This window comes from Palaemon carinicauda, chromosome 15 (genome assembly GCF_036898095.1).
Source record: "Palaemon carinicauda isolate YSFRI2023 chromosome 15, ASM3689809v2, whole genome shotgun sequence".
In the NCBI taxonomy this organism is placed as follows: domain Eukaryota; kingdom Metazoa; phylum Arthropoda; class Malacostraca; order Decapoda; family Palaemonidae; genus Palaemon; species Palaemon carinicauda.
Genome location: NC_090739.1, coordinates 140,235,254 through 140,247,885, shown reverse-complemented (window position 1 = coordinate 140,247,885; position 12,632 = coordinate 140,235,254). Strand labels below are relative to the sequence as shown.

The 12,632-nt window shown below is 33.3% G+C and overlaps 1 protein-coding gene across 1 annotated transcript in view; it reads left to right on the top strand.

Annotated features, from left to right (window-relative positions):
* Nucleotides 1-12,289, top strand: part of LOC137654789 (homeobox protein Meis1-like) — a 26,102-nt gene extending 13,813 nt beyond the window's left edge. Inside the window, exon 3 of the mRNA XM_068388745.1 lies at nucleotides 12,031-12,289. Within this exon, the coding sequence (XP_068244846.1) occupies nucleotides 12,031-12,274 (244 nt within the window). The 3' untranslated portion in view covers nucleotides 12,275-12,289. The remainder of the gene's footprint in view (nucleotides 1-12,030) is intronic.
* Nucleotides 12,290-12,632: the final 343 nt, after the last annotated feature.

Sequence of the window (12,632 nt, the reverse complement as noted above, 5' to 3'; positions counted from 1 at the left end):
AAATTTATTGTAAACATTGTATTAACTATAGGAATAACTGTTACTATTAACTGTATGAAAAAACAGTTTTTTTCCCCGTATGCAATCTATTACGTATGATTCACTTAACGTCGCCGTTGGTCATTATTTCGTGAATATTTAAAATAATCTAAAGTTCTGTTACTTTCTTGAGGGTACACTCGGGCACACTGTTCTATCTAATTTCTCTTCCTCTTGTTTTGTTCAAGTTTTTATAGTTTATACATGAACTATTTATTTTCATGTTATACTAAAATATTTATTTTTTCCTTGTTTTCTCTCCTCACTGGGCTATTTTCCCTATTGGAGCCCCTGGGCTTAAAGCATTCTGCTTTTCCAACTAGGGTTGTAGCTTAGCAATTAATAATAATAATAAATGATAAAATACAATAGTGATACACGTTCCCAAGCATATCTTTTCTCTCTATTTTCGTTTATTTGCAGCGTTAAACTGAAGCACTGCCGTTATTGCGTAAAATTAATTCGATGAACCATTTTGTTAAGGAAAGTGTAATTTTTGTGTGGATCTGATAATCAATTTGGTCCTTTTACTGTCTTTGTTATATATATCCTGTCGTTGGTCTAAATGTCACTCTCGGCATTTTACAATTTCATCTCCATCTTGTTAACTTTATGTTTTATTATTAAGCGTACTGTTCAAGTATTGAGAGAATTATGTTGAGGAATTTTAGTTTTATTTAAATTTGAGAAGGTTGAATAAGGCGTATTCAAGAATTTTTTTGAGAAATTTTAGTTATATTGAAATTTGAGAAAGTTGATTAAGGCGTATTCAAGAATTTTTTTTGAGAAATTTTAGTTATATTGAAATTTGAGAACGTTGATTAAGGCGTATTCAAGAATATTTTGGAGAAATTTTAGTTTTATTGAAATTTGTGAGAAAGTTGAATAAGGCGTATTCAAGAATCTTTTTTTGAGAAATTTTAGTTATATTGAAATTTATGAGAAAGTTAAATAAAGTGCATTCATTTGCTAAACAAGTGGTGTGATTGAAAATATTTATTTCTGGCTCATGTTAGAGGCGTAGTGGTTATCATTAAACATAGCAATTGATAAGTGATTATGAAAGTATTTTCATGCAGTGGGTGTTATCTTTTTATCGTATCGCTTTGTTTTTCTTTATCAATTAAGTATATTCGCCTTACAACTCTTTAAATACTTATGAATTAGCATTACTAGCATCTTGGAAGAGAAAAATGCCGTAAGTCCAAGGGCTTCAACATGGAAAAAAATAGCACATCCAGGAGAGGAAATAAAGAAATAAATAAACTACGAGATAAGTAATAAACAGTTCATATAAAATATTTTAAAAACAATAATAACATTAAAATAGTCCGTTCATATTTAAACTAAAAAGAGAGACTTATGTCAGCCTGTTCAACATAAAAACATTCGGTGTAACTTTGAACTTTTCAAGTTGACTTCAGACATTTTTTTAAAAACATTATTGTTATTATTGCTATAATGCATTATATGTTTCCACGCTGAAGTACCTCTGGGTAGAAATTAAAATAGATTTACTGCTATTTTTTTTAAAGGTTAGGTTTGACCGGACGTGAATCCTACAGCTGTAGCTTTGTTTAATTTTAAGTTCTGTCCTTTATTTAGTGATCGGTATATTTATACATAATGCGAGATAAAAATAACTCGTGTTTATTAAAATTGAATAATTTTTAGACTGCATTTTAAGCATTTGATTAGATTATTGTCATATATTTTGCATATATTTATATCGCTTGTATAGTTTTATCTGTCTCTAATGCATATGGGAAATTAAATTTTTTAGCTATGAGCTAAAGAATTGTACGGTTTTTTTAGTTGTTCTTTTTCTTACATGGTTAATTTATTTTTAATTTGTATATATTAAATTCATAATTTCGTTTCATACATTCAATCTTGCCGTTTCGTTATTTCTTTGTGAATATTATTTGCTGAACCCATTTTCTGGAAATTCTTAGGCATTATAAACAGCCCATCTTTTTAATCAATTTCGTTTATTATTATTATTATTATTATTATTACCTAAGCTACAATCCTAGTTGGAAAAGCAAGATGCTATAAGCCCAAGGGCTCTAACAAGGAAAAAATAACCCAGTAAGGAAAGGAAATGAATAAACGATATATGAAGTAATGAAAATATATAATAATTTATTTCAAAAATATTAACAATATTAAAGCAGATATTTCATATATAAACTGTTAGTATTTTGTAAGCCTGTTCAACATAAAAACATTTGCTGCGAGTTTGAACTTTTGAAGTTCTACCGATTCAACTACCCGATTAGGAAGATCACTCCACATCTTGGTCACAGCTGGACTAAAACATCTAGAGTACGCTGTTATTTGGAAATTAAAACTAAAGTTAATTTGATAATAGTTAATATGCATGGATATTATTAGTTGGGAAAATTTCGTTAATATCCATTCTCCTATTAACCAGTAATATAGTTCCCGCTCCGTCATCCGTGGTGGTTAAGCCGCCATTGCAAGATAGATACTTAATTTCCTCATCATTTTTAGTTCCGTTTGTGATAATTAATTTCAAAATAAATGTCATGATAATCGTTTACAGGGACTTGGTCGTTGTGATGGAAGCGTGCAATAAAAATTCTTTGCTGGTTAATGATTTATGTATTCATACATCTTCCGGATTGGTATGCAGTGTATGAATGTATTTCCTTGCTTGAATTTTTTTTTTCATTTCTTGTATTTTCCTGGTTCTTATTTTTGTTATATCTTTTCTTGATATCTTATATAGATTTATCATATACTGTAAAGATGTATATTTTATATTGATATTTTTTATACTTATATTTTCCGGGCTCATATTCTATATTTGTATATTTTCGGGATATTATAACACATGTACTTGATAGAATATTGTTGAAATTAAGTCTTGCTTGGCGATTTCAAAGAAATTTTTCGAATTATAATTTTTGTAGATATTTTGATATACGGTATTAATGCGGCTGGTTTCTTTTTATTTTGTTTAGACGTTTGATTGTGCCTTTGCTAATACTGTACTGTGCCATATTAATACTTCGTGTTCTGTGGAGAGGTTCCAGATAGTTTTCTTATTCACAAAATATACAGAATCAAAATTTAGAAGTGAATTTAGTGCACCGTCTAAAATCATGTTTGCTTATGTATATATTGCAATAAGAAATATATTAGAGTTCTCTTGCTTGAGGGTACACTCGAGCACGCTATTCTATCTCATTTTTCTTCCGCTTGGGTTGTTAAAGTTTTTACAGTTTATGTAGGAGATATTTATTTTAATGTTGTTTCTCTTCTTGAAATATTCTATTTTCCTTTTTTCCTTTCCTCACTGGGCTATTTTCCCCGTTAGACTCTCTGGGCTTATAGCATCCTGCTTTTCCAACTATGGTTGTAGCTTAGCTAATAATAATAATAGATAATAATAATATTAAGTAATAATAATAATAATACCGTAGCGTATAATGACGCTAAAATGGCAGTCTTCAAAATGAAGTTCGGTTACTATTACAATTAAGGATTATTAGATTTTAAGATCTCTGTAAACTTTTACTGGTCGCTAGTGATTTTTATTTCATTTTACTGTAATCTATAATTTTATATTTTGTGTTTTGAATTGAGAGATGCAGATTAAGAGGTCTGCGTATATATATATATATATATATATATATATATATATATATATATATATATATATATATATATATATATATATATATATTATTTATTTATATATATATATATTTATATATATATATATATATTATTTATTTATATATATATATTTATATATATATATATATATATATATATATATTTATGTGTTTAGACATCATTAATATTTCTCTCTCTCTCTCTCTCTCTCTCTCTCTCTCTCTCTCTCTCTCTCTCTCTCTCTCTCTCTCTGTATGTTCGTTGCTCCTACCGTTCCTTTCCCTTTCTGTCTTCGACGGCATTTCTCCTTCCCTGGTTGCCCATTTCCCCCCCCCCCCCCACCCCTCTTCTCTCTCTTTTTAACCTTCCCTTTTTACCTTTCCTGCCCCTCCCTTCCCCATGGGCAAGCGGCGGCATAAGTCACCGTGGTCACTTCTCCGAATATGGCCACCAGGTAATTTTGGGAAAGGGAAGAACGAGAATAAAGGGAGAAATAAACATATAAAGAAAAGTCGAGATAGAGAGAGAGAGAGGGACAGAGAAAGCTTTAGTTCGAAAGGGGCTGGTTATAAGGCAGAGAGGGAAGGAGCACAATGTTGATAATCATGGAAATGGGCGGAAATAGAATAAATATTTTCGGTTCGTTTATAGAAGAGGGATAAATGATAAAAAATAAAACATGGTTTGAAGTGGTTAGATCATGCGGGAATTATGGTCCGGGGAAGTGATACCTCTTGGTAGGATGGACGCTAAACATGATAAAAAGAAGAGGAAAATCTCTTATAATAGAGATGGATAACGTGATGGAATACATAAATGTATTTTTTTTTCTAAGAGAAAAAAATTGAGGGTGGAAGTGATATTAAGAATGTGTTTATAGAAGGTAAAAGAGGGTAAACAATACAGAGAATTGTAGTATTAAACCTGTTGGTATCTTTAATGGCCGTAGATGCACGTAAAGAAAAGATGTAAGAGAATAAAAAAGAGCTAAGAACGAGCGCGCAAGAGCACGGACTGCACATTATTTTCACATTTTATCGCTTTTTTTTTCCTGCGGTTTTGTACGCCGTCTGTGGGACCCCTGTATTTCATCCGCTGTTTTATTTTAATTAATTTAACGTCATTATCTTCAGCCAGCGATTCTATGATCGCGAGTTTCCACATTGTGTGATTTGGTCGTCATTGCTATCAATTGGGTTCATATCAGTTCTGGTTCTTGCGCTTGGTCCTGTCTTTGTCTCTTGTATTTTGGTTTTTATTTCAAAGGTCATTTGTATTAAGTAATGTGTACGATCGTGTGACAGTCTCTGGAAAAATGTATAAGTCATTATTGTTTATATGATTAGTTCCTCCTGTCTGTTGTTTCACACAGTAGTAATGTTTTTATGGTTCTTTCTCTCTTCATAATCATTTATATCCAAACGGTGCCGAGTTCGGAGATAGCTTATATGGTTTAAAAAATTGCTTGTAATTCTTCGTTTTTGTAGTGTAGTTTCTCGTTAAAGAATATCTTCTCCAGTACATTTCGTTGTTTGTGATTACACTATCAAGTAATGATAATAATTTATATCCAAATGGTGCTGAGATCCAAGATAGCTTATAAGGTTTAAAAAAATTTACTTGTAATTCTTCGTTTTTAAAGTGTAACTAATTAAAGAATTTCTTCAGCACATTTCTTTATTTGTGATTGCACTATTAAGTATATGGTTTAAAAATATCTTGTAATTCTCCGTTTTTTTTTTTTTTTTAAGTGTAGTCTCTAGCTAAAGAATATCTTCTCCAGTACATTTTGTTGTTTGAGATTACACTTTCAAGTAATGATAATAAAGACAGTACATTAAACATTCTTCCTCTTCTTCCTCCTCTTCTTCTTCTTCTTTGTCTACATATAAACATATAATCCATGATGTGCACAACGATCCGCTCCCCCCCCTTGAAATGTTGAAAAAGTTTAGCCGTATCCGAGAGCTGGTGATGTCTCTCACTACACCTTTAGGATACTCAATCCTGAATGTGTGTGTGTGTGTGTGGAAGCTGCATGCGGAAGATGACCGTCACTCTATAGTATGGTCTGAAATGCGGACTCGGTGAACGCGATTTTAACAACCTTTAACAACCGTCGGTTCGCTGCTAACAAAGGGTTATTAAACGACACCCATTGTCCGGTGCTGTTAACTTCGCCCCTTGCCTGCCGTTGACAGTGTATTAAAGAGGGACTTCTAGGCGGGTTGTCATAGGCGTAGACATTTAACATTCTGAAGGAGAATGTTAATATGCCGTGGCCGATATGTCATGGTATGCGGCTTCCAGATGGATTTTTATAAGATCATATAAATTTGATAGAAATTTTATAATACAGCTGCATTTTTTTTATATTGATTTCTTATATTCAAATGAAGTTATTTTTATTTAATTTTGACTTTGCGACATTTTCAACACTTGAAAATTTGCACTAAAAACGGTAAATGCTTGGCAACATTTATTCCAGGATTTTTACTTTAAAAAAACAGATAGGCTATGTTTACGTAAAGGAGTGATATTACGGTCATCAACCCGTAAAATATAATAACCAAGTATAGTAAAATTACGGTCGCATGTATTTTATTGAAATACGGCCGAGAACAGTATATTTTTACGGAGAATTTCCCATTAAAATTATGGAATTTTTTTAACAGTGAAGTAATATGATATAATATAATTTGCACAAATTTTAACAAAATGAGAAATAATATAGTATCTGTCTCCTCACATGCCATAGTTATTATTATTATTATTATTATTATTATTATTGAAAATACAGTATATGTAATAGGCAGTTCCTCTATTATTCACTTAGTCGATGTGAGATAAGGCGTTTAGACTTAGCGTGGATTTATTTTGTAATTGTCCAAACTGTTGAGTAGATGCTGGATTTATTTTTCTCTCAACTTAGGGTCGAATCCCGGTGCAGGGAAAAGTCTTAATTTCACAACCAGACTTTAACTAAACCTTTTCGTTAGAAAGTGGTTTTGGTGTATGTTAGCCGCTGAATTCACCATTTTTTTAATGTTACGCTCCTTAAAATATTTTATATTCCTTTTTTTTTCCTTTCCTCACTGTGCTATTTTCCTTGTTGGAGCCCTTGGGCTTGGAGCATCTTGCTTTTCCAACTAGGGTTGCTGCTTAGCAAGTAATGATGATAATAATGATATAAGTATTCTGCTGTATTTCGTATATGGATTACAAATTTGACAGATATCTTGGGAAATTCATTGATGATACATTTCTGTTATTGTATATTTCATTGATAGTGTCGATGAATAGACTTTACAAGCTTTCTTGGAATTGGTAATACATCGATACATTTTGAATTTCACCGTCTCTGCTCGTTTCGAATTGTGCCAATAAATTTTCAAAACCATAACTTTTCGACTTTTATTACAGCAATGTAGATTTTTATTAATTTGTATATTTCCTTATGCTTATTCGATCAATTTTTTGCTCTTTAAAAATGTATCGCCATATTACAGGAAATTTTATTGAATTTTTTTTTTTTTTAAATTTCCCGTCTATTAATGTACTCGTTAATGCAACGCAAGCTGTGGATTAATCTTGTGGAAAATCGATTTTTAATGTGATCTCTCTCTCTCTCTCTCTCTCTCTCTCTCTCTCTCTCTCTCTCTCTCTCTCTCTCTCTCTCTCTCTCTCAGTCTAAGCAAACGAGTTGTTTTGGCTTTGTGAACGGACAAGCGTATACATCCATCGCGCGGTGATATATGATCCGAGTCATAATTAGGGCCGTGCTGGTAGTTAGTTGGTCAGGTGGTAATTAGCTGCTCTTGAACTTCTTTTAAAAGGTCCTCTGATGGATCTCATGATTTACGACGAGTCCCCTGTGTCGTCTCCGGCGACTTCTGCTGATAAATTATGGCTTTCGTCCGTGTCGTCGGCATCTTCGTCGGGGGGTTGCATCTGAAGAAGACATTGCTTGCTGTAGATGTGTGCTGTTGTCATCAACAGTGGTGGTATATATATATATATAGATATATATATATATTATATATATATATATATATATATATATATATATATATATATATATATATATAGATAGATAGATAGATAGTTGGGTTCCTCTCGGGAATCGAAATTTAAGTAAGAATAGAATGGGCAATGCTCTTATCATTTTCTTTATTTGGTAGCTTTCGACATAATTTCTGGCATCTCCAGCCTATCTGCAATTGTTATTATGTAAAATTAATAAAAATTATCATAAGTAGGTACAGTAATTAGGAAATATATAGGCCTATGTCTGTGTGTGCCTATGCGAGGGAGGGATGGTCAATTGTAGTTTAAGTTGTAGAAATGAAATAAGGAAGTTAGACACACACACATATATATATATATATATATATATATATATATATATATAATATATATATATATGTGTGTGTGTGTGTGTGTGTGTGTGTGTGTGTGCAAAAGAACCACAGGGGAAATGAAAATATGAAATATAAGATTAAGTCCTGGCTAGTTTCGTGTTGTTTCCTCAGTCCTCTGAAGAAGTATCACGAAACTAGTCGGGACTTTAATCTTATATTTCATATTTTCATTTCCCCGGTGGTTCTTTTGCATCTGAGTATCACGTTTCCTTGTGATTTTTACACATATGTATATATGATGTGTTTCACGCACTATCTTCCAGCGTCTTTAGCGTCATCGCACGTCAACCTTGTTGTTGGCTGTTTTAGCCGAGGTGTGCGTCTGACGTCTGCTGTTGACGACATGGACCCGGCCGGAGGGCTTGCAGGTGTCATTAAAATCAGTCCTCCACTACTAGTTTACATAATTAGTTCATCGCTGCCAGCTACTCGTAGACATTCCGCCTACAGACATTGCCCCCCCCCCTCCCCCCCCCAAAAAAAATAGACAGCCATGTCTGTTTAGGAAGTTTGGCGTGTTCATAGATTATCGTTTTATGCTTAGGGGTACACTTGGGCACACTATTCTATCTTATTTCTCATCCTCTTGTTTTGTTGAAGGTTTTTATAGTTTATTTAGGAAATATTTATTTGAATGTTGATACTGTTCTTGAATATTTTATTTTTCCTTGTTTCCTTTCCTCACTGGGCTATTTTCCCTGTTGGAGCTCCTGGGCTTATAGCATTCTGCTTTTCCAACTAGGGTTTGTAGCTTAACAAGGAATGATAATAATAATGATAATAATAATTATGTTTTAACTTGTATTGGGATTATATGTTCGGAAGGCGTATGAATTTTCATACTTTGGTTTTTCAAAGACACTTATTACAAAATTAGGTGTTTGCTGTAATCTATCCCAAATGATCCCAGGTTTAGTTATTGTTTTTTATATATTGTATAGTACATCTATTCGAACGTAATAGACGATTCTATTTTCATTTTGGGACAGTTCCCTATGACGTAGAATGCTTGATATCTCTATTTTACATATGAGATATTTTGTTGTATTAATTTTATCGCACTTTATTAATAAAAATTCAGAGGGTTATGGACTGAATGAAACTAGCGAAATTTTCCCGATTTGATAGAATATTTTTTATATCAAATCACGACTTTAATATCGTAGGATTCGCCCTCCTTCCTTACCAAAATAAAAAAAAAAATCTAAAAACGAACGTTACTAAGAATTTCGTGAAGTCATACCGATTTCGTAATTTAATTATAAAATAAAAATAGGATTGCATTCAAACTTACTATTTTGGATACTTGCACGGAAAGTCGGACTTTATATGTACGAAAGACGAAAATAAAAGAATTAGTTTAAACAGCCTTTGAGAGACGACTGTTAGCTATTTTGGCAGAGAACTGCCTCGCCATTATTATTTCAAAATTTATTGAATAATTTCCCGAAGTCGCTAGGAGCCAACGGCTGATAGATATGCTTTTTTGGTCCAACTTTAGGTTTGTTTATCAAATATTCATTAGATGTATTCTAGAATGGAATTTTGGAAAGAGTGCAGGTTTTGGTACGCTCATGAGTTTTTAAGTATTCTTTGCATTTTGTACATAGCATATATTTGTGTGTATATATATACGTATATATATGATATATACACACACACACACACATATATATATATATATATATATATATATATATATATATATATATATATATACATATGCAGTATATTTACATATATATATATATATATATATATATATATATATATGTATATATATATATATATATATATATATATATATATATATATATATATATATATATATATTTATATATATACAGTGGAATCCTGAATTTAGATTAAAAAAGCCTTAAAGTTATGTATCACTCAGCTTTGAACGACAACTCCCTCAGAATTGGGTCGCAGGCGACGGCTGTAAGAAATTGTTCGATAAGTGAAATGCCATACGACCGTGATCCAGCCATCAGCGAAAACTGTTAAAGGGGGAGGGGGGGGGAGGGGGCGTTAGAGAGCGAGAAATAGTCTCTATGTCCTGACAGAGAGAGAGAGAAAAAAAAGAGAAAAAATGGAACTCTGGCGTGGGCAATAATGGTGCGGTTTGATTAGTGATAGATACGGAAAGATGAATCCGACATTGATACTACGGATGATGCTGATAGTTGGGAGAGGCCATAGAAAGGCGAGAGAGAGAGAGAGAGAGAGAGAGAGAGAGAGAGAGAGAGAGAGAGAGAGAGAGAGAGAGAAGCCCTTAACTGTCGATTAAGAGATTGGATTACTCTGCCGAAGTGATACGGGCGGGGGGTGTGTGTGTAAGGGGGGAACGCCCTACGTGTGTATTCCCGCTAGAGGGAAAATCTGTGCTTTTTAATAGTTCGTCGTTAAGGGGGGTGGGAGAGAAGTTGAACGTCCTAGAAGGGGTTACTCACGCATTTTTACTCTCCACTTTTTAACGCATCTTTTACGCTGTTAATCATCTTGCCGATTCTTGGCTTGTGCAAGCACGCGTGTTTGTTCAAAAACATTTTCGCTACTTGGTTCTGCAAGCTGCTTCTGTCCTCTTTTTTTTTTTTTTTTCTTTTTTCCTCGTTGCTTTGGTATTCTTACGTTACACTCCTGTGATAGATGGCGCAACGGACTGTGGGTATTTTTGGTTTTAAGGTAGTCATTTATCTCTTGCCTTTTCGTTACTTGCGCTGCCTTCTTGTTGTTTTGTCGTAATTATTATTATCTTTATTATTATTGTAAGTTTGTAAGTAATGTAGTTTTAATTCATTATTTACAACTGGCGTGTATTCTCTCTCTCTCTCTCTCTCTCTCTCTCTCTCTCTCTCTCTCTCTCTCTCTCTCTCTCTTGTTGTTTGTCGTAATTATTATTATCTTTATTATTATTGTAAGTTTGTAAGTAATGTAGTTTTAATTCATTATTTACAACTGGCGTGTATTCTCTCTCTCTCTCTCTCTCTCTCTCTTGTTGTTTGTCGTAATTATTATTATCTTTATTATTCTTGTAAGTCTGTAAGTAATGTAGTTTTAATTCATTATTTACAACTGGCGTGTATTCTCTCTCTCTCTCTCTCTCTCCTCCTCTCTCTCTCTCTCCTCTCTCTCTCTCTCTCTCTCTCTATCTCTTGTTGTTTGTCGTAATTATTATTATCTTTATTATTATTGTAAGTTTGTAAGTAATGTAGTTTTAATTCATTATTTACAACTGGCGTGTATTCTCTCTCTCTCTCTCTCTCTCTCTCTCTCTCTCTCTCTCTCTCTCTCTCTCTCTCTCTCTCTCTCTCTCTCTCTGTCTTAAAATGGTTTTGTCTTTAGAAGAATGAATTGTTCAATTGTCTTGGGATACATTGATATTTTTTATTTAGCGGGGACAAAGAACATTAGCGAGATAATAGTTAAATTGGTCTCTGTACTGTACATTATGTAGATATACAAATGCTCAAATATATCACATATCTTCATCTTTTGTACTCATATCTTTATTATTTATATGTCTAGTTTTTCAATTTAAAATTGTTTTCTCAATATTAGAAAGAACTGATATGTTGATATTATGTTGTATAATATTTATGGTAGTACTAAAATATCAGAATTTCATTGAGATAATATGGTATTACTTTCTCATTTTGTCATTAAAATATGGAGGTTTTTAGATATTTTCCCCAAAATTTGCATATCAAATAAAAATCTATGGGTTTTTTTTTATATTGTGAAATACATATTTAGAATCTTAAATTTAATATAAATCTTTACGAACCATTCGCATGCCTAGAGATTGTAAATATCAAGCTGTTACCACCTAAACACCCCCCCCCCTTCACAATGTAACCTTTTCTATCCCATCGTTCAGACTGATGATTAATGAACTCCGTGTTTGTGTTTTTGTCGGCAGGCACCCGTTGTTCCCGCTGTTGGCGCTGATCTTCGAGAAGTGTGAACTGGCGACGTGTACCCCACGGGAACCCGGAGTCGCGGGCGGCGACGTCTGCTCCTCGGAATCCTTCAACGAAGATATAGCTGTCTTCTCCAAACAGGTGCGAAACAAAACTACTTCGACTACAGCGTGTAAACTGCAATGTTCTTTTCAAATCATCCCCCTTCATTTTCTCCCAGTTTTTCGCTATGCCCGACGATGATTGTGAGGATCCTCCTGCAAACTACTTCGACTACAGCGTCTAAACTGCAATGTTCATGTCAAATCTTCCCCCTTCATTTTCACCCAGTTTTCGCTATGCCCGACGATCATTGTGAGGATCCTCCTGCTGTTGGGCGTCCTCGCCAGTTGCATCTTCCCTCGAAAGGGGTTGTGAGATGGCGTAGCCTCTGGAAGTGTCTTGTCACTTCCCGCCAGAAGGTCTTTGAGGCCTATATGCGAGATTCCCCCCATGTTAATTATATTTCTTTTGCAGAAAAGTTAAAGTTGTGACATTTTTGAGTTCCCCTTATTAGAATATTTCATAGGAAGAGAAATTAAGATATCAAGTGATTCATTGC